This window comes from Rhipicephalus microplus, unplaced genomic scaffold, assembly GCF_043290135.1.
Source record: "Rhipicephalus microplus isolate Deutch F79 unplaced genomic scaffold, USDA_Rmic scaffold_13, whole genome shotgun sequence".
NCBI lineage: Eukaryota > Metazoa > Arthropoda > Arachnida > Ixodida > Ixodidae > Rhipicephalus > Rhipicephalus microplus.
The window spans coordinates 18,798,354-18,821,972 of NW_027464586.1; the positions used below are offsets into that span (position 1 = coordinate 18,798,354).

General features: G+C 45.0%; 1 protein-coding gene across 2 annotated transcripts in view; it reads left to right on the forward strand.

The window, feature by feature from the left end:
- LOC119162997 (luciferin 4-monooxygenase) overlaps nucleotides 1-23,619 on the forward strand; it is a 562,016-nt gene that overhangs the window by 524,768 nt on the left and 13,629 nt on the right. Inside the window, exon 10 of one of the 2 annotated variants that reach the window (XM_075882642.1) lies at nucleotides 12,480-12,818. In XM_075882642.1, the coding sequence (XP_075738757.1) occupies nucleotides 12,480-12,784 (305 nt within the window). In that variant the 3' untranslated portion in view covers nucleotides 12,785-12,818. The remainder of the gene's footprint in view (nucleotides 1-12,479; nucleotides 12,819-23,619) is intronic. The other variant, XM_037414886.2, reaches the window with a different exon arrangement.

Genomic DNA, 23,619 nt, shown 5'->3' on the forward strand with positions numbered 1-23,619 from the left:
GTTATCATGGCCGCCCAGATCACCGATGAGCAAGCACGGGAGAACACGATCTGCCCCAACAATATGCAAGACATCATTGTTAGTTCTACGCTGCACCAAAACAATGCTACATCATATGCGAACGTGCAGAAACTGCACAAAAACCAAGGCTCGTTCGAAGTTCCTGCATACGTGGTCACGCCCGATAATACAAGCAAGGGCGTCATGAAGAACGATGACTTTCCTTTTGACGACGCAACGCTCAAACGCCTCATCGTGCACGACTGAAATCCCACTGCCATCGTGGCAAGACGCATTAAAAAGACCAAAGTTGTCGCATTCCTCTTTGACAGGTTGCGTGTTCCGAGCACAGTTATGTGCGGAACCGCTATGGTTCCCGGCTCTCTCTACGAGCGACAAGTCGATGTTCGCAGAACGTACGGATGAGTCGGCTATCGCACCAATGTTTGCCGGCACGCAATCGCAACGAGCAAGAAATGTCACAAATGTGATGAAACGCTACAAGAAGAAGGCGTGCATCACTGCAAGCCGAAATGCAAGCTCTGCGATGGCAGTCACCCCACCGGAGATCGCGAATGCAAAAGACGCTTCCACATTCCATACACAGTGAGAAGGAGAAGAAGACGCAGAAAGCAAGAGTGGCAAGCACAACAACGTCAAGACGCACCAACATCGGTCACGTTCAAGGAACCCTGCCACAACCAGGTGCCGGGACGGGAGAACGCCTTGAGCATCCATGACCGTTCTCCATCTAGGGGAGATCCCAATCCAGAGGACTTTCTCGATCCAGAAGGCGTTTTCAGTCCAGAGGGCGTTCTCATTCCGGAGGGCGCCCCTCGACTCTGTCGGGATCCGACAACTGCCTGTCATATCGGGAGTGCTCCAGATCCTGATCGAGAACAAGACCAGCAGCCACGCAGCAGCAGCCGCAGCCGAACAATGGCTCCTGGGACAGCAGGGTTGAAGGTGCATCACGAAGCACAATTAGCCTGCCCAAAGTTAAGGCACAGCCAGAGCATGCTCCGAATTCTCGTATTCTAGCGCTTGAACAAGAAAACAGGGCCCTCAAGAAGGAGCTCGAAGAGCTCCGGGCCTCAATAGCTAGAATAGAGAGCAGCTACGGAATTCACCTGTCTTGGTAGAAAGCTGTCGCAGATAATAGGCATTGTTTACAGAAAACGTGACATGCTGCCGCTGAACGTGATGATCCTAATCTATCAGTCTTTATTTTATTCTCATCTAAACTACTGTCTCTTAGTCTGGGGTACCACGACACAAGAAAACCTAAACAAATTACACGTCCTACAAAAGAGCTTCTTACGCGTAATGGAAAACCTTCCTCGCTGGCACACAACAACCGAACTTTTTACCAAACACAAAATTGTGAGAGTAACTAAATTATATGAGTATCGTCTTTGTCATTCCTTCAAGCGTTGAATCAAGTATAGTACATTTCTACTTCGTAAGATTGCTCTGCTAGAGCCGCGAAAACATATATGCAGAACAAGAAATACAGCTATATGGCACGTTCAAACATACCGAACAACTTACGGCACGCAAACCCTGAAAAACCAGCTTCCGCGACTGCTCAATAGCTTCGCAGCTAAAAACGCACCCCTTGAAACATTGACAAATAAAGAGTTGTTATCAGTTTTTCTTTCATAATTCCTGTTATCTGTTCGCTCGCAATTTCTGTGCCTTAAAAGTGTACTTCCTTGTATTGTGTCTTTCATTTTTCTTTTTCTGTTATATTATGCACATTTGGTTGTGTTATATTATGCACATTTGGTTGTGTTATATTATGCACATTTGGTGAATCCTTGCTGTTCGCCAAGTTAGGGGTCAGCAGCTCAGTCAAGCTGTTTTTTTTTTTGTTGGAGTTTTCATTGGAACTATCCTCGGATTTTGCAGCTTTTACTGCGGGCCCCTGTCATCATGTACACAATGATGATGAAATAAACGTATTATTATTATTAGCTCATCGGCACCACCGACAACACGCTTACAACAAACGATCCACAACAGACACAAACGCAAAGCCGTAGACAGCGACAGCGACACGACGGAGGAGATAGATATGGTCTCGTGCGATAAAGAAGCCCCACTGACAAATGCCGAGTGCGCGACAACTAAACTAAACGACAAAATTGATACGTAAGCGAACACGCACGCCAAGTTCACGGAAATCTTTAAGACTTACACTGACGAAGCTTACCGGAGGTTAGTGAGCCTGGAGAAGATGGTAGTCAACCCACCTGTTGTGGCTGCTCCTCAGAACCTAAGCATGGAGAAACCAACGGTTACGGCAAGCGCGCCGAGCACAACATCTAGAGCTAAAGTCCAACCAGTCAAAGCACGCAATCTCGCGGAGGTAACGAGCCCCGACGCACACAAGCTACCAAGCCAAAATGGCCGCTGACCGTAATGAGATTATGATCTGTCAGTGGAACTGTAACTCAATTCAGAAACGCAAAGCACCACTAACACAAGTATTGCTAGCCTGTAAAAAAAGTGCAAAAATCAGTGGCATACAGAGGTACAGGGTAGCCAGGCCGACCCTACATCCCGAGCGGAACAAGACGCGAGAAGTAGCTACCTTCATATGGAAGGACATAATGTTCGCTGAAAGGGACGCCCCCATATAAAAGATGCCTGGAAACGGTCCTGGTGGAAATCTTGCCATACAGGGCTGGTAAAAGAAGCATCGTTATGCTCAATGTTTACAGTCCTCCATCAGGTAAGAAAAAAGATTTCGACAGACAGCTTACCTTGGCGGTAAAAATGGCGGTTGACAATCCGCTTATAGTAGCGGGCGATTTAAACGCCAGGAGCACCGAGAGGGAATACTTAAAAAGCGAAGGCAAAGGCACCAAGTTACCAGAAAGCGCGAATGCGTTGGACCTGCAGCTGATGAACAACCTTGCCCTGCCTTCAAAAAGAGATAATTCGGTACAGCGGGACACAATGCCGGATTTGGCATTGGGCGTGGAACCGGCAGTGCAATGGCAGTGCCGTTCACGCATGTTCTGCTTCTTGTGCAGGTTGCATATAGTTCCGGGGTGCTTTCAACGGACCACGCTGTCAACTACGGCATTATCGTCGACGTCGCCGAAGGATTCACAGGCAACAGCGAGAAAATCTGCGAAGCGCTCAATGGGGAACCGCTGACGCCCACTGCAGCTGAATCCGACATGTGTCCAGCAACAGTCTACGAACCTTGGTTCACCGCTATCACCGCCCTACAAAAGACGATCGACTGCAGTGCATCTTTGGGGCGTGGAACCGGCAGTGCAATGGCAGTGCCGTTCACGCATGTTCTGCTTCTTGTGCAGGTTGCATATAGTTCCGGGGTGCTTTCAACGGACCACGCTGTCAACTACGGCATTATCGTCGACGTCGCCGAAGGATTCACAGGCAACAGCGAGAAAATCTGCGAAGCGCTCAATGGGGAACCGTTGACGCCCACTGCAGCTGAATCCGACATGTGTCCAGCAACAGTCTACGAACCTTGGTTCACCGCTATCACCGCCCTACAAAAGACGATCGACTGCAGTGCATCTTTGGGGCGTGGAACCGGCAGTGCAATGGCAGTGCCGTTCACGCATGTTCTGCTTCTTGTGCAGGTTAGTGAATGTTCCCTTTGTAGACAATTTGCTCTTGTTATCCAGCCGGTTCCACCCCATATGTTGTATAACTGTGTGCGCGTGCATTCCGATGCTGGAAACCACTCAAAGCGTCGGATTTTGCTGCTGCGTCGTTTTTGCTTTTATTTTTTGTTATTAATTCTCTGCGGGGATATCGAAACGAATCCTGGCCCTGTCGTTGATGCGACGCTACAGAAAATTTTGGATGGGCAAAACGCGATTGTTCGAAAGCTTAATACCATTGAAGCGAACCAAGCGGAACATAAGGCTGCTATAAATGACTTGAGTGAACGAGTGTCGTCAATGGAAGGAAAAATGTCAGTGCTGTCAAAATTAGAAGCCGCTATCACTGAGTGTACTGCGCGCTGTAATACCCAGCACGGGGTGATACAGTTGCTTCAAAATAAGATTGATGATCTTGAAAATCGTAGTAGACAGCATAACTTGGTATTCTACGGCATACCTGATACAAGTGTCCGCGAATCTTGGTCACAATCTGAATCGCTTGTGAAAGAAGTATGCTCGACAAAATTACAAGTTAACCCCGAAACGATAGAAAAAGCTCATCGGCTCGGGAAATTTCGAGAGGGAAAAACGCGGCCCGTGATCGCAAGGTTCGGGTCATTGAAAGAAAAGCACCTGATTTTAGGAAAGGCCAAGAATTTGAAAGATACAGGTATCGGTATGTCGGAAGACTTTTCTGAACCAGTGCGAAAGAAAAGGCGAATTTTGTGGCAGTTTGCTAGAGAAAATAGAAGCGGGGACGCACGAGTACAGCTAAAACACGATACCCTTCACATGGACGGCATCAGGTACACTTACGATGATACCTCAGGCAAGGTTGTGCAGTGCAAGTGACCGACTAAGTTCTTATGCTCTTCACTTTCTTTTTTGTTAGTAAACTGTAGGAGCATTAAAAATAAAGTTGACATATTCGATGACTTAGTGCGCATGACCAAACCAAGTGTAGTTATCGGTACTGAATCATGGCTGAATGAAGACGTGGCAAACACCGAGGTATTTCCAGATAACTTTACTTGTTACAGGAAAGACAGGAACTATCATGGAGGTGGTGTATTTATCTTGGTAGATCAGCGCATTCCGTCTATAGGCATAAGCACTACAGACGATACGAGTGAAGCTGTTTGGTGTCAACTTAAGCTCTCGAATGGCAAATCACTATCAGTCTGCTCTTTTCATCGACCGCCAACTGGTTCAACTAAGGAATTTAGTGAATTCACTGCTACAGCTACAAAAATCGCCTCTGATTACGTCGTTGTAGGTGGGGATTTTAACCTGCCTGATCTCGACTGGAATGAGCAACCAATAGCTTCTGGAAGTTCTCTTAGTTTTAAATCTGAAATGGCTGATTTCATGAACCTCTTGTCTTTAACACAGACAGTGTTGAAACCAACTCGAGGAGGTCATATCCTTGATCTATTTTTCACAAATATGCCAGAAATGGTAGAAAACACTGAAGTATTACCAGGGATAAGTGACCACGAGGTTGTGCTAAGTGAGATAAATATGAAACATACGAGTGCTTACAGTGAAAGGAGTCGGTGCATGTACAATTACGCGAAGGCTAATGTCCAAGGAATCAACACTGCATTGGAGGCATATTTCATTGTTGTCGAAACACTTGCCGATGATTATTCAGTAGAAGAGCTGTGGAATTTGTTTAAAGACAAGATTCTAGAGCTGAGAAACCGATTTGTTCCGACATGGGTGCTAACTAGAAGGCGTAATAAAAGTAAACCATGGTTTTGTAGAGAACTCGACGTTTTGGTCAAGCGTAGGCAGAGAATTTACCGTTCATTTAAAAGAAATCCCTCGGAAGAGAACTCTTGCAAACTGAAGCTGGCAACGCGTGAAGTAAATAATGCTACAGTCGAAATGAAAGTAGCCTACTTTAAAACAATTGAACGTAAAATAACGCAAAACCCGAAAGAACTTTGGAGGTATATCAAACGAAACAAGAAAGACAACATTTCAATTCCCGCTTTGACCAGCGGTGATATTACCGTGAGCGATACGACAGAAAAGGCTAAGTTGTTCAATTTATATTTTACGTCAGTGTTCTCAGCCGCTACTGACCCCCAAAAAGACTTGAAATTGTTGGTACACGAATCCACATCCATGCCTGAAGTAGTACTTGACGCTCGTGGCATTGAATTACTACTTAGAGATCTAGATTGTGCGAAAGCAGTGGGTCCTGATTGCTTGCCTAATTTTATGTTGAAGTCTTCTTCCCATGCAGTGTCTATGTACTTGAAAGTTATTTTTGAAAAATCGTTAAAACAGAGTTCTCTCCCAACTGATTGGAAAATGGCGTCTGTTGCTCCTATACATAAATCTGGCCCGCGCAATGCTGTGAATAATTACCGCCCTATCTCACTCACTTCTGTGTGCAGTAAAATTCTTGAACATATTTTATATACTGCGATTGTAAAGCACATAGATAGTAATTCCCTATTCAACTCTAACCAGCATGGATTTAGGCAGGGGCTATCATGCGTCACACAACTGGTAGAGTTCACCCATGTTTTAGCAGCAGCACTGGACGACAAATTTTCGGTCGACTGTATTTTCCTCGACTTTCAAAAAGCGTTCGACACTGTATCACACTTCTTATTGCTGAAAAAACTAACCAGCTTTAATATTATTCACCAAGTTATTGCATGGATTGCTGAATATCTACATGAGAGGCGACAATATGTAGTTGTAAACGGCGAACAGTCTGAAATAACTAGTGTTACGTCAGGGGTACCTCAGGGATCAGTTCTGGGACCATTACTTTTCTTATTATATATAAATGACATTAACGAAAACGTACAATCCCATATTAGGCTATTTGCAGACGACTGCATTTTATATCGTCAGATTACCTCTGAAACTGACTGTTCCGTAATCCAAAACGACCTATGTGCAATATACGCGTGGTGCCAGCGATGGGAAATGAAACTGAACCTTAAGAAAACTGTATGCATGAGGTTTTCCAGAAAAAGAAACCCAGGTGAATTTGAATACACAATAAACAGCTCTCCGGTAAAAATGGTGCGCGAATACAAATACCTAGGTGTTTTCTTTTGCCCCTCTCTATCATGGAATCGGCATGTGGATTACACTGTAAATAAAGCTTGTCGGAGCTTAGGATTCTTAAAAAGAAACACACGTGCTTTTCCACAGCAAACCCGAGAGGTACTATACAAAACATACGTGAGATCAGTACTGGAGTACGCATGTTGTGTGTGGGACCCTGCAACATCATCAAATAAAGAAAGATTAGAAAAAGTTCAGTCTATGGCGGCGAGATATGTGTTTAATGCACCTATGTACGACAGACAATTCAGTGCGACGGAAGCTAAGCTGAAGTTAAAATGGAAGTCTCTGCAGCACCGAAGGGCATCGTTTCGACTGAAGCTATTGCACAGCACATTTTATTCTCATACTCGAATTCCCTGTGACGTATACATAAGCCGGCCTCACTACATTTCAGCCCGCAAAGATCATGAACACAAGATAAGAGAATATAAATGTAATACATCGTCCTTCAGCAACTCTTTTTTTTCGAGAACTATCAGTCAGTGGAATCGACTTCCTCCCACAATTGTAGAAATTTCTTCAACGGATGCGTTCTTTTCTGCAATAAAAATGATTGAATCTTTGGACCGCTAAGCCCTGCAGACTACGTGTGTGCGCCTGGCAGTCGCCATGATCTGTACGGTATCTTGGTTGTAAGCTATGTTGTTTTGTTTTGGTGTTAATTTGCCCTTGTGCTAGACGAATGCTGCACTTTGTTTTAATTATCATGAGATTTTCATCAATTTTTTTTGTGATTTTTTCTCTAATACATATGACTTTTCTGACACATCTGTGCTCGGTGCAACTGTGTATGTTTTTGTATTTTGGAAATCTACTTCTTTTCTCTTTTTTACTTATGTGAATGCAATTATGTGAACTTATGTGAACCTGCAATTTTCATGTTCTTTTCTGTACCCCCCCCACTATAAAGCCTGTATGGGCGCTGTGGGTACTAATTAAATAAATAATAAATAACTAACTTTCATCAAGAACGTCAGACCTACCTGGCATAACCTAGCCGAAGACCTAGATAGCGACCACTGCATCCTAGAAATTGCCGTTGAGAACGAGGCGAAAGCGCCAAGAAAATTCAAAAATCACAGACTGGGACCAGTTCCATAAAATGCGGGGGCAGAAGGGAAATACAGAACTATTATATGAAGCCCTCTTAAATGAAATAAAAATGGCATTGAATGAGGCCACCAATAAAGTCGAGTCTTATGAATCCATCCAGGCCATAGGCTCTCAACTGACCAGTTTGCTGCAGAAAAAGCATGACCTAAAAGAAGCGTGGCGAAAAAACGAGCTCAACAGGCTCTTACGCATAAAAATAGCGGACCTTGGCTGCGAACTCGGATCTCCTGCCAAAACGCTCTGCGCCCAGCAGTGGAACAATACATGTGACAAAGCAGATGGCAAAATGTGGACAGGAAGCAAATGAGGGCTGCTCAAACACCTAATGGCGGACAGTGACAAACCCACCAGAGGTGGCATTTAGTTTCAAATTGAACGATTGGTGCACAAGCACGCCCAGAATAGTGGTGGATCTCAAGTTCTCCTGAAAACACTAGGCCAAAAATATCTCCCACCGGAAAGCAAAGCAGTAGCCTGGGAAATCAAAGATCCCTCATATGGAGGTCGACCGCAAGAAAAGCTAGACGAACTATTCAGTGAAGACGTACGCTCTCCAGCAACTCAATGGCAGGTCGGCACCAGGGCCAGACGGCGGCATCGACAATAAACTGCTACGGAATTTAGACAATAAAGCAATTGTAAGCATTACTAAGAAATTAAATGAGGCATGGAAAACGGGTACCGTGCCACAAGAATGGCGTAGTGCCAACGTTTCGCGCATTCCGAAACCTGGAAAACCGCTGAGCATGCAATATTCAACCGTGTCACGGACAACATTGAAAGCAATGCTCTTTTGACACAACATTATTGGCTTCCTCAGGGCACTGTACACACAGGACGCGCCATGTTGATGTTAAGGGAACACATATTTTAAGGGCTCTTCCACACGCCCAAAGCCATATTAGCCCAGGACGTCACCAAGGCCTATGACACCGTAAAACATGAACACATACTGAGTGAAATATCGCACATGAACCTAGGCGAGGAATTCAACAACTACTTCAAATCCTTTCTGACAAACCGAACTGCTACCATATGCATAGGAGAGCAATGAGGCGAACCCGAACGACTCGGAAATATCGGCACCCCACAAGGGTCAGTGCTCTCGCCATTGATCTTTACTGTGGCGATGCACAGGTTGTAAAAGAAGCTCGCCCCACCGCGGTGGTCAGAGTGGCTAAGGTACTCTCGGTTGCTGACCCACAGGTCACGGGTTCAAATCCCAGCTGCGGCGGCTGCATTTCCGATGGAGGCGGGAATGGTGTAGATCCGTGTGCTGAGATTTGGGTTTAAGAACCCCAGGTGGTCGAAACTTCCGAAGCCCTTCTCGACGGCGTCTCTCATAATCATATGGTGGTTTTGGGACGTTAAACCCCACATATTATCAATCGATTTGTTTGAGAAGCTCGCTCAAATCCCTTCCGTGCACCATGACATATACGCGGATGATATTATCATATGGGTCCCATGTGGCCCCTCATATGGTGCCTTGGAAGGAATCCTTCAACAAGCACTGACTACAATCGAAGAATTTCTTAGGCAAACTGGACTGGCACTCTCCACCACTAAGTCTATTTTAACACCCTTTCACCCTCGACGAAATTTGGACGAAGAGGAGCAGCAAGTATTGATCAAAGCTGAGAACAGCCAAACGATACCGCAAGTACATACGGTTAAGATACTAGGGCTAACGTTAAGTGCCAAGGAGGGCCACAACAAGGAAGCATTCAAGTGCCTTAAAAAAAGCACAAACAATTTTGCAAGAGGCAATGCTAGAATCGCCAACAAGAGAGCAGGCCTCCTAGAAGACAACATCATGAAGGCGTATCACGCCTTCTTCGTAAGTCACGTAGCATACGCGTTCCTGTTTCTGAAACTTACGAAGACTGAAACCAAAAAGGTCGGCTCCATGCTCCACAAAGAACTGAAAACGACACTCGGGTTGCCCAACACCACGAGCAACGAGAAACTCAAGCAAATCGGTCTGGACAACACAGCCGAAAAAATTTTTGAGGCTCAGAGAGTGGCACAGATCACACGCCTCTCGTTGACGCAGGTAGGCCATCTCAACCTACGAAACGCAGGCATTTGACCAATTTTCAACCCGAGAAAAGAACACAACTTGGTGACGTGAGGAAACACGTTAGAGTTGATCCAATCCCCCGCAACGTTCATCGAACGTTCAAAAATGGCGAAGGAAGGACAGAGCCAGGGCGCTCATAAACAAGGCAAAAAAACACAATACGCACGCGCTATTCGTAGAGTCCACCCGCTACTACGGCAGGGAGGCGTTTGCCATAGCGGTCGCTGATATAGACGGAAACCTCATAAACGCGGCAACCGTCCAAACAAGGCATGTCTACGAAGCAGAGAAAATGGCGATCGCGCAAGCCTTTGCAGAGCTGCCAAGCCTACTTCACTATATACACAGACTCTAAGATGGCGACCCAAACGTTCGCGGCTGGCCTAGTTGATAGAAGCACTGGAAAACTCACCGTTAACGTATTAAAAGAGTACGAGAGCAAAGAAACCCTTGTTAAAAAGAGAAAACTCAAATCTTCGTATCCTGGTTCCCAGTTCACATGAGACTGTTACCGGGACTCGACCCCTGCAATCATAACGAAGAGGTCAACCACCTGGCGCGTGAGCTCACATGCCACGCCACGGACATGGCCCCTCGACGAGTGAGCGGTACGAGAATCTCTGCAGCAAGGACAAAGCATTCACATACCACGAGATCACTTCACATTACCAGGGACAAAGACATGTCTTCCCAGCACCGCACACATAACTTACCAAAGCACAAGCTTTACCTCTAAGAAGATTGCAAACACGTACGTACATAACACCATCCATATCACACAGAGTCGACCCCAACACACCACCCACATGCACTCTTTGCAACCATCCCTATTGCAATGTCGAACACATGCTTTGGCTGTTCCCTACACACAGCGCAGAACAACTGAATAACCAAGAGGCTTGGCAAGAAGCCCTCAAGAGCAACGAATACAAGCTGCAACTACAGGCAGTCCAGAGGGCCCGGGACATCGCTACAAGCCTTCGGCTGCCAGCGCCATTCTGGGCAGAGCCCTCACGTTGAATTAAAGGTCGGAATGGCCGTTTCTCAGCCTCCTCAGGATATGTTTAAATAAAGTCAATCTCTTTCTCCCTCTCACGTCGCAGCGATTTTTCACTTTCGCCTTGTTGTTCTTTGTTTCATGAATAATGATGTTGCAGCACTGACTGCGATCCCCAAAATCCGCCAGCTTAGTGTTTTGTTGATCAATGACTTGTTTTAAACTTTGAACTTCAGCCTGAATTGATTCAATTTGTGCAGTTTTTTCGTAGATCTTTAACAACCATTCAATAAGTTCTGCCCATTTATCACTTAGACTTGACACAGTTTTTTTCTGTTGTTGAAAGACGTTCGCGAACGTCGGCTAGTTCAGATAAGATTGTGGCTTGGCCAGATTTAAGTGACGCGAACATTTCCTCGACAGCTGTACCCGAATTAAGTTCAACGTCACCACAAACAAGCAGTTTACAGACGCTATCAACAAGCATGTCCGCGGGCTTGGCACAAATAACAAAACCAATAACTTTTAAATGATGAGTAACTGACCTGTGTTGTGAACAAGAAACGTTTGGTAAGTGATACGATGCCTCAAGCTTCGCCTTGCCCACTGGTGAAGAAGCATTGGCGCAAGTCTTTTAAAGCCGGATTGAGTGGCGTCGGCCATGCGCCTGCTCACGTGATGACTCCACTTGCACAGTGAAACTAAGGAGAAGCTACCACTCAGATGATGACGAAATACATGGCCAGAGGACGGAATCAGATTTGACGTGATCCTTGTCAGCTTAGACACTTGCTTACGGGGCATGATTCAACGGCGGCGGCAGCCAGCAAAACCTAAATTGTGAACAGGAAACGTTTGGTAAGTGACATGATGCCTCTGGTATCACGGTGCCCAGCAGCGAGGAAGCAAGACCTCGACGGGCACATCACCCTGAGACTTACCTAGTGCAACGTGACAATAAATTAATTATAGAATTTCTCAATTGGCCACATTCTATCACGCCCCCTGACTAATTTTGTGATTATTGTTGTTGAAATTCATGTAACAAAATCCTAATTCTTTCATTGTTGTAAATTATTTTATTGTTTTGTTGTTACTTCTAATGTATGTTTTGTATTAAGGTTTTTCTGCACTTTAAAACCCCACCTCTGCAATCGCCCTTTTACAGGGCTGCAATATCTAAAATAGATAAGTAATATAAAGGTGAATAAATGAGTAAATAAATAAAATTTTAAAACTCGTCCTCCCTGCGTCTAGGGAGCCTAATCGACTGCATAAAACTCTAATAAAGTTGTTCTGCCTCTCTTACTCTCGCATCTCGGTAGCTACCTATGTGAACCGCTATTAAATGTTCTAGGCAAGAAAATTATGCTAGCTTTATTGAGTAAAAATGGAGATCTTCAAGCTGCGGGCCAGTAGTCGCCCGTGACTTCTTACTCGTCTGTCACGGTGCTTGAATGCCTTCCTGTCAATAGAGTTAATTTCTCTCTGAATGTAGGTTTCCAGCCTCGCGTACAATGTTCCGGATTCTTTGCAGGTGACACGGGTTATTATACATCGCGCGGTGAGCTTTACGTGCTGGACCGAATCAAGGACATTATCAGATGCATGGACCAACAGGTGGCCCCTGCGGAGCTTGAAGAACTGCTGCAGGAGCACCCGGACGTGATACAAGCTGCCGTAGCTGGTGTACCGCACCCTGAGTACCTAGAAGCGCCTAGGGCATTTATTGTGCTCGAACGGCGCCCGGGGAGGGAAGAAGAAAAAGATGCCCACAAGGAAGCCCTGCTCAATTACATCAAAGGTGGGCCACCACATAAGCGTCCTGGTCGTCTGGCTTAGTCGAATTGTCTTCACTTCATGTGGCAGGCTTACGGTAACTATTCAGTAGACCTGTTTCCTGTGGCATTTTTAGCTCGGCCGACGCTACAAGCGAGCTGAAGAATGTTTTTTATTTACAAATACTGTTAGCCGTTATGGCCGTAACAGGGTGGGTACAGTAAACATAAAACGAAAACAAATACAATATATGGTATATAAGACAGAATTTTCTAAATAAAAAAGGAAAAATATTTAAACGCTGTTAATAAAAACGTACATACATATATTGTCATGGTGGTATAGTATGCAATATGGAGTAACTGCGCGATGTATTCTCGGATACCGTGGCATTATATGTACAATACTATAGCAAAACTGAATGTTCACGACATATTTTTAATGCACTGTTTAAAGCTCCCTATGTTCTTCGAATTCAGTACCGGCACTGGCAACTGATTCCACTCTTTTATTGTTCATGGAAAAAAGGAATATGCATACACATGAGATTGCATTTAGGAACCGAATACACAAATTGATTGCATGATCTGACATTGCTGGAAGGCCTGGGAAGAAGATAGGGTTTAGTTTCAATATAAAGGTGTCCTTTTGATAACGACAAAAAAAGAAATTTAGGTCAACCGACTTTCCGGCGATAAGCCAGCGTAGTTAATTCAAGCAACTGAAGCATTTCAGAAACGGAGTCACTTCGTAAATAACGCGATATCATTAGCCCTGTGGCTTTTCTCTGTATTTCTTCAATTCGATTTATTAACCCCGAGTGGAAGGGGTCCCACACTGCACTGGCATATTCTAGCATTGGCCTTACGAAGGTCAAATATGCAAGCAGCTTAACCGATGGTGTTGCTAGCTTTAGTTTGCGACGGAAGCACCATACCTTTTTTTTACTACCGCTGCACAAATGCTGTTCACGTGTGGTTTCCAACTGAACTCATTTGAAATAATTAAGCCTAGGCATTTCATTGATTCAGCTTCGTTTAGAGTTGTGTAATTCATCTCATATTGATATTTATTTGCATGTTTTTTGTGTTCGTAACTCTGAGCATAACTGATTTGGATTCATTGATTCTCATTTGCCAATTAGTCGCCCATCTTTCTACTGCTCTAAGAGCTTGCTTAAGTGACGCCTGATCATTCTGGTCATTGATTTCACGGTATATTAGGCAATAATCTGCGAACAACCTGACGGTTATGTCGTCATTTACCTCATTAGCAATATCATTTATGTAAATAACAAAAAGCAGGGGTTCCAAAACGGATCCTTGTGGTACGCCGGAAGTTATGTTTAGCAGATCCGATTTGTTAGCATTTATATCGACGTATTGTGTCTGAACTGTGAAGTATGAGCGGATCCACGCTCATACTTCAACGCTTCATAATTGATATTCATTTCCCTTAGCTCATTTATTAATTTGGTGTGCACAACCCGGTCAAAAGGCTTGGATAGATTCAAACATATAGCGTCTATCTGCTTTCTGTTCTTTAGAGCAGTCGAAAAGTCTATAATTGTTTCTACCAATTGTGTAACAGTTGATAGGTTCTGTTAAAAGCCGTGCTGATTAGAAAAAAACCACCCTCTTGTTTTCAAGATAACCATAGATTGATTTTTGATAATATGTGCTCCAGAAGCTTGCAGCACACGCACGTCAATGAAAAGGGCCGGTAGTTTCCTATGTCTTGCTTGCCACCTCATTTCTGTACTGGAACAACTTTTGCAACTAGCCAATCATGTGGGATTCCTTTTTGTAATAGCGATGCCTTAAATATAATATCAAGATAGCAGCCTACCCATTCTGAATACCTGCGTAAAAACGCATTTGGTATACCATCAGGACCTATGGATTTCTTATTTTTATTATTAAGCAAACGTGCTACAATACCTTCATATGACACCTTTATCTCAGTTATTGTTGAAATGTATGGGGATTGTGGCGCAAAGTGTGAAAAATCATTTGCAGGACTATCAGTAAACACAGATTGGAAAAAGTCATTAAAACAAGTTTCAATACGAGAGAATTTCATCACGTCATGTGACGTCATCCTGCTGCATTCATTGGCCACCTGCTCCAGATGCAAACGCAAAGACACGCGCTATCTTGGTTTTCTTTATCCGGTTATCACGGGAGTCATGTGATCATTCTGACTGTATATATTTCACGACGAAACATTAAAGAGAGCTTTTTTCTTGATCACGATGTAACGAGCGTCAGTCGATCACTCTGACGAGCTTGACATGGTGTTAGAAGTGGTTCCGATGTAGCCAACTAGCGCTTCAACGGCCCCGTCAACGAGCGAGCGACTGGCAGCTGCGTCTACAAGAACAAGCCGTATCGGCGACAGCGCTTCAGAATCGCGTGGATCAAGCCTCCTAAGCCCTTCGACTTCAAGAACGCAGCGGACTGGCCCGCCTGGATGGTCGAATTTGAAGACTACAGATTCGTGTCTGGGTTACATTAGAAAAAGACGAAGTTCAAGGAAGGACTCTTTTCTATACTATGGGCAGAAATTCGAGGAAGATTCTTCGGTCGCTAAACGTAAAAGACGAAGAAAAGGAGGACTTCAAGCTCGTAATGTCTAAACTTAACGTCTACTTTGTCCACACCAAGAACATAGTCGACGAAAGTGCTTGCTTTAATCTACGCCACCAACAACTGGGAGAAACAGCAGACCAGTTCGCAAACGAGCTTAGCAAGTTAGCTGACAGATTCTAGTTCGCATGCATGAAGGAACGCCTAATAACAGACCGCTTCGTAGTAGGGCTACGGGACCAGATTCTTTCGGAAGAACTGCAGATGGACCCCAACCTAACGATGGCCACTGCTTTGGCAAGAGCGCGTACGAGCGAAACCGTAAAGCAAGAGCAAGCAGAACTAATAGAGCATGAGGGCACAGTCCCAGAAGCTTGCGTCGCCGCAGTAAAGCCCAAGAAAGCCGCTGCAAAGAGCACGTTTACTCACTTTCAGAAGCCCGCTTATCATCAAAAAAACTGCAGTTATTGTGCCGGACCATTTCATCCACGAAAAAAGTGTCCAGCGCAAAAAGAAACGTGCAGATTTTGCCAGAAGTTGGGCAATTATGAAAAGGCATGCCGAAAAAAGAAGCAAAAAGACACAAATATCAATAGCATCGCCGAAGCTGATGGCAAGATTATAGGCACGGTCGAGCAGTGTGCGAACACACAATCTGAGCTATTCGTGACGGTAAAGATAAACAACCAGACGCTCCGCATGAAAGTAGATACGGGAGCCGAAGTGACAGTACGGTGAAAATTGTCCTTTTCTTCCGCCTTCTCTGGAAAACGCAGCCGATCCTAAAGAACCTAGCAATACTAGCATTCGTACGATCAGAAAGTTTGACGCTGAAATAGCTTGGAAAGAAAGCTGTTCACAACAAACCATTTACGTCGTGCAGAACTTGCGCACGCCCTTGTTGGGACTACCAGCTCTGGGAATTGTTCGCTTCCTAGATGAATGAGACGCTGCTGACAATATCGGAAGCAAATATCTCAAGATATTCCAAGGCACGAGTACCATATCGGGAGAACACATCATACGCCTTGTGCCACGTGCATTCCCGTACAGTCTGTCTACAACGCGACGGGTTCCTATTTCCATGAAAGAAAAAGTCAAAGAAGAACTGGACAGGCTAGAACGAGAAGGAATGATACAGAAGGTCGAAGAACCGACAAAATGGTGCGCGCCTATCGTTCCTGTAATGAAGCCGTCGGGAGCAGTAAGGATCTGCGTTGACTTAACTCAATTGAACCAGTTCGTCAGACGAGAGCGTCATCAACTGCTGACGATTGAGCAAGTTATGAGAAGCTTCCAGGAAGCCAAAGCCTTCTCTAAACTAGACACGCCTTCTGGTTTCTACCAGATGGGGCTTTCCGAGGAATGTCAAAAGCTCACGACGTTCATTACGCAGTACGGGCGGTACTGCTACCACAGGTTGCCGTTCGGGATTACATCCGCACCTGAAATTTTTCGAAGAAAGTTCTCGCAAGTCCTATAAGGCCTATATGGCGTACTGGACTACATGGATGACATTCTGGTGTACGGCAACAACAAAGTGGAACATGACAAGCGGCTTTGTAACGTCCTCGAACGACTTCAACAAGCAGGCGTAACTCTCAACAGGGAAAAGTGTTGTTTCTTAGTTAAACAGGTCGCCTTATTGGGGGTGATCTTCAATGCCAACGGCGTGCGTACAGACCCCGAGAAAGTTAGAGCAATCAAGCGATTGCCCAGACCCAAAACGTTGCTGAGGTTTGATCCTTGTTAGGTATGATGAACCATCTCGCAAGGTTTTTACCTGATGCAGCTTCAATGTCTGCTCCTTTACGCAGCCTCTTCAACAAGGACAGCGACTGGTTTTGGAGACCTCAACAAGAGACGGCTTTTGAGAATATCAAGACCACTCTCAGCTCAGACCTGGCGAGGTACAAGCCCCGCTATTCGACAATTGTATCGGCGGACACGTCTTCTCTAGAGGTTGGCGCAGTACTCCTCCAGGATCAGCCATCTGGTGAGAGTCGTCCTGTTGCATATGCCTCCAGATCGCTCACAAAAGCAGAGCAGAGGTATTCACAGATCGAAAAAGAAGCATTACCTTTAACTTAGACTGCGGAACGCTTCGACGAATTCCTAAGATACCTCACGTTCCTATTTAAGACGGATCACAAGCCTCTCCTCCCGCTAATTGGTCGAGATCCTCTTGATTTTCTACCGCCAAGAATTCAAAGGTTAAGAATGCGTCTTATGCGGTACTCGTTGATGCTAACACACATCCCGGGGAAAAGCATTGCTATGGCGGACACACTTTCTCGCGCGAGAGTGATGAACACTGCGCTTTCGGTCGGAGAGTTGTCTGAAGCAGACGTTTCGGCTCACGTGGAGGGAGTCATTCAGTATGCGTTCTCTGACGACATGCTCGAACGCATACGCTCAGAGCAAGAACGACTCCGAATGTGCGTCGTTGCTCGAAGCTTGTATGCAAGGTTGGCCCGCTAAGCACTACACACCACAACTTCTCAAGCCATTCTGGGCGCATCGTGGTAACATCACGGTATGCAAGCAGCTGCTTTTGAAGGACTCTTGGCTGGTGATTCCACGAGCGCTGCGGAAAGAAATGCTTCGGAGGGTTCACGAGGGACACCAGGGAATTGCACGCTGCCGCGCCAGCGCTAAAGAATCTCTCTGGTGGCCAGGAATCAGCAAAGACATTGCACAAACCATGGCCAACTGCCAAGCATGCGCCACAGAGCGTACCCAAATTTCCGAACCGATGATTCCATCGGAAACAACCGTGCTGCCATGGCAGAAAATCGGAATTGATTTATTTGAGATGAGAGGAGCTGCCTATCTTGCCGTTGTTTATGATAACTCCAGGTATCCTGAGCTGGCCCTGCTGGATTGAGGAACATCGTCTAAGGCGGTCATCCAGCACCTGAAAAGCTGCTGTGCCAGACATTGGATACCGCAAACGGTAATATCAGACAACGAACCACAATTCATCTTATTCAAGTTTGCTGATTTTGCAAGAAACTACGGCTTTAGGCATGTCACAACAATTCCTCGTTACCCTGAAGCTAACGGAGAAGCTGAGCGCATGGTAGGGACTCTCAAAAGACTTTTGAAGAAGGCAGAGGACCCCTACATCCCATTGCTGAACTACAGAAACACGCCGGGTTCAACCGGCTATAGTCCAGCGCAGCTGCTAATGAGCCGCTGTTTACGCTCAAAAGTACACTGCATGCCATCCGCGCTAAAGCCAGAAGTAGTAACGGCTTCTTGGAAAGAGCAAGACGCAAAATACAGACAAAAACAAAAGATGTGCTTTGAAACCGTCATGCTGCGAGACCTCTTACCTGTCTATCCGCAGGCACTCAAGTGTGGCTCAGACAGAGGCGCCGAGAGCATGGTCCTTCGTCCTTCTAAACACCGAGATCCTACTGTGTCCAAACTGAAGGAAAAACCGTACGCAGAAACAGGCGTCATCTCTTCCTTCTCCCACACGGAGGATAAACAAGCCCCTTAAGGATGGAGCAGCATACACGAAACGGCGAGCCAACGGACGCGACGGAAAAAGAAATCGTAGCTACCAAGTAGCCTGACATCCAAGAGCCTCGTTCTATGAACAAAACTTCAAGTCCTGAGCAAAGAACGACGCGATATGGGCGCGTCGTACGAGCTCCTAAAAGACTTGGTATTGATGATTAATTTCTGAAATGCTTTCCTTTTTTTGGCAGGCCCACGATGCTAATAAAACGGGGAAGATGTGACGTCATCCTGCTGCATTCCGTGGCCGCCTGCTCCAGAGACGAGCGCCAAGACACGCGCTATATTGGTTTCCTTTATCCGGTTATTAAGGAAGTCATTGGATCATTCTGACTGTATATATTTCACGACGAAACATTAAAGAGGGCTTTTTTCTTGGTCACGATGTAACGAGTGTCTGGAGATCACTCTGACGAGCTTGACAGAGTTCATCTTTAACGATAATGTCTCTAGAATCGTCGTTGTCTTGTGACAATTGGCGCTAAAAACGGTGTGGGTCATCTCTCATAAAACCAGTCAATGTAACATCACAGAATAAATTTTTAGCAGTACTCAGCTTCATGCGCAAGGCAGTGCTTGGTGCGGAAATTTTAGTGTTCTTTTATTTTTTTTCGGTCACGGCTAACTTTTTTGTTTTAAATGTATGATTTCACGAGTTATCCATGAATTTTGTTTATTTTTGTTTTTTATTGGTATAAATCTACCAATGCAGTGAAATACTATATCTTTAAATTCAGCCCACATTGCATTGGCGTCTTACTGATTCTATCTAAACATAGCGAAACGTGATCAATAATGCTCGTGTCATTGGCTCTAACAAACTTTGGCGGATGCATATTTGTGCTGTCAGTCCTTGAGCCCAAGGTGGTATTACTGTAATACTTTATTTTCAAATAAACTAACTTATGATCTGAAATGCCAGCCTCTACTAATACCTCATATTCTGCGAAAATCCCGTCCAGGAACTGTAGATCCAAAATCGATCCCCATTTGTCAATTACGCGCGTGCACTCTTGAACTACCTGTAGTAAATCATGACTGAAGTCTATCTATAGGAGCAGTTCAGAATGATTTTTAGGGGCGAAGCTCCTTAGGGCGTGGGCTGTGCGTCCCCTGTAGCCTGTATGTAGCCACCTCTAGTTTAGTTCTTGCAGTGTTCACTAGATGGCGGTACCGTCCCCTGTATGTAGCCACCTCTAGTTTAGTTCTTGCAGTGTTCACTAGATGGCGGTACCATCTCCTGTATGTAGCCACCTCTCGTTTAGTTCTTGTGGTGTTTACTAGATGGTGGTACTTGTAGCTGATGATGAAAAGATGCAAGATGTTATAAACTAGAAAGCGGTACTTGTAGTTGATGAAAGACGCGAGATCTTATAAAATAGGAATGATGTCACATATGGCGCGTGTCATTGGTTGAAAGCAATCGTTCGATTTAGTGCGGCGACGTACGCTAGGGGGAGCGATGTAATAAAATCGAGTGGGCAAAATGTACAGAGGATTCATGGTTTACCAGGTTTACCTCCGGAGCTTCGCCCATTCATCATCATTCACTTCGTGGATATGGCGGAATTTTTTTCGCAAGGCTCTGCGCCAAGCTCGGACCAGTCGTTGCCTGGCAAGCAGAAGTCGCCAGAAATGTTAATTCGAGAGCGGCGGATCTTCAGGCCTTCTAAATAAAGCTGCTCATTTTCGAAACACGAAATAAGGGAGTTAGGTGATCTATATACTGCACCAAAAATATTGTTATTTTACCTACTTTAATTTGGCACCAAACACTTTCGTGTATTGGAATGCCAGCCATTTGTACACAGTATATATCAGTCTTAATCACTACAGCAACTCTGCCCCTACCGCGCATCGCGGTCCCTGCGAATGATTTTATTGTTTGGTAGCACAAGCTCATGGTCTTTTATTTCAGGCCGCAGCCACGTTTCGGTAATGGTGTTGACGTGAGGATCATTGTTATCCAATATGTATTCCAAATCCCCAATCTTGTTATCCAGACTTTTTGCATTCAAGTTGATCAAGCGTAAGCTGCTCGGATCACATTCTTCTTCCCGTCAGTCATCCTTAACAGAAGCAGCATGCTTTTTCGTACGCTGAACCTTCATGCGGCTGTTCTTTGACTGATCCCACGTGTACACGTCCGAGTCCACGTGCAGCTTGTCATAATTCAAGCGTACATGGCATTCACTATCTCTTTCCTGTTTCGCGGAATCCCAGAGCAATTGACGTCTTGCCAATGTTTCCTTTGAAACGTTATCCGATATAAAGATGCCGCTGCCTATCAGCTTTCTGCACTGCTTGTAAATATCAGCCTTTTCCCTGTAGTGATGCAACCTGAGAATGACAATTCGAGGCCTAGAGCTTTTCTTCCCTATCCTGTGTATTCGTTCCACGGTAGTGAAGTTGACACCAAGCCTTTCCTGGAATACGTTTGCGAGCACTTTCGCTTCAAGGTCGGCAGCAGATTCCTTGTCGGTTTCCGGCACTCCAAATACCATTAGGTTATCTTTCCTACTTCAGTCTTCGAAGCTCTCTATTCTTTCTTGCGGCTTACGAAGAGTAATCTGTATTTTCTTAACTGTTTTTGACAATTGAGCTATTGTACTGGCTTGTTCTTTAATCTCTTTAAGGCTGCTTTCTACTACAATCATTCGCTTGGTCAAGCTTTCTAGATCAGTTTGTATCGCCTTTTGCTTATCACACAATCCTTTCAAAATTGTTTTCATTTCTGGCCCGTGGTTCATTTCTACGTAACCGAAAAGCAATATACACAATGATGCAAAGCCAGAAAAATTTACATTGGGGCACGGCAGCACAAAAATAAAGCGATCATCATTCTTGTAGCCATAATAACAGTAATAACTAACCTGTTCAAGGAACAGAAGGTGATTAGGTGACATTGCATAAGCTGTGCCGCAGTGCCCAATGAGGCTGTAGGTTCTTGCTGGCTGATTTTATAGGGTCAGCCATGATCCGTGTTTCTTGCCGTTGATCACAGTGCCCGAGCCTGCAGTCGATAGCGTGGTCTCATTAAGCGCCGATCGTGTCCGCAAACGGCCAGATGGCGCTCTGGTTCTACGCATGCAGTAGGTAAGATGCGGCGATTGGCATCACCTGTTCAAGGAACTGAAGGCAATTTATTTAACTATGCTTGGAGCAATTAGGTTAGCGAGGGCATTGGTTTCATCCTCTCCAAGCATAAATTGCGACGAAAAATTTTGCACATTTAGGTAGTACAATGCCAAGGCACCCAAAGATTTAGAGAGACGAAGGAACGATCTCGTGGAACGAAAAATAATTACACTAGCATTCCTGCGCTTCGCAGCCACAGGCACATTTCGAAAAAGACTATTTTCGGAGCCAATTTCAATTTTCTATTTCATATTACAGTATATATATATATATATATATATACATATATATATATATATATATATATATATATATATATATATATATTTGCATAAATGCATGTGCGCTCATAAATGTACATGGAAGGCGTAAGACAATACATACACCATACCTGCCACGTTGGTCTAGTGGTTAAGGCACTCCGCTACTGACCCGCAGGTTGCGGGATCTAATCTAGGCCGCGGAAAACGGCATTTCGCTACAGGCAAAAAAGATTCAGGCCAGTGTGCTTAGCCTTAAATGCACGGTAATGAACCTCAGGGGGTCAAAATTTCCGGAGCCCCCCATTATGGTTTCTCTAATGATTATTGTAGTTTTCAGATGTTAAACCCCAACAATGAAAAATTGTGTATGTACCATGTTTATTATTTTTCTGGAAGCCCTTTTTTATTCCACATTTAGAGTGCGTACTTGGAAAGAATGAATTGTGCGATCGATTATGCATTAGTATGTATTCCTCAGGTTCGCTTGAGTGTTCTGTGCTACCACTAGTCATTTCTGCACTGCTCCCATATGCTTGTATAGGTCACTATGGCCTTGGTCAAGCCACTCTCACCGCTTTTTCCCTTGGCGACCTTCGATTATTGTCCAGTAGTTTGCTTGCGGAAGAGTCAGATCCGTGTTGATGGCACTGATAAAAGCCCTAGTAGTTGGAGTACATGTTCTATTGAGCCTGATTGTAGAACACTGGCATTCGTACCCACTACAGAGATAGCTTTTGTATCCACGCTACGCACTACAACCGTAACTTCCAGAGGCATATTCGGCTCATTAGTGATATTAGTAAAGTAAGAAAGGCTGTGCCGTCTGTAAAGCGGATAAGACTGGATGCTAGTACGATCCTTCTGGATAGACAACGGGCTCATGGAGCAACTAGTATGTCACCATGGTGATTGAGGTCGAATATAACGGTGATAACGTGCTCGTGTCCAGATGCTGATTTGATCGATATGTGGAGTTTAACGTCCCAAAACTACCTTATGATTGTGAAGAGGCCGTAGTGAAGGGAATTCGGAAATTTTGACCCCCTGGGGTTCCTTAACTTGCACCCAAATCTGAGCACACGGGCCTACAACATTTCCGCCTCCATCGAAAACACAGCCGCTGCAGCCGGGGTTCGATCCCGTGACCTGCGAATCAGCAGCCGAGTACCTTAGCCACTGGACCACCGCAGCGGGGTGTCGTGGACAAATGACTCTAGAAAGCTGTTCAATGTTCGCCGCCGGAGGCGTGATGAAAGTACCGGGTAGATATGATCACTCTCTTGTAAACTCATGAGTCATTGCCGACAACTGATGGAAGCAGCAGCATCAGAAATTCCCATTCAAAAATAAGCTTGTGCAAAGGAAGAGAAATGGTCGGCTC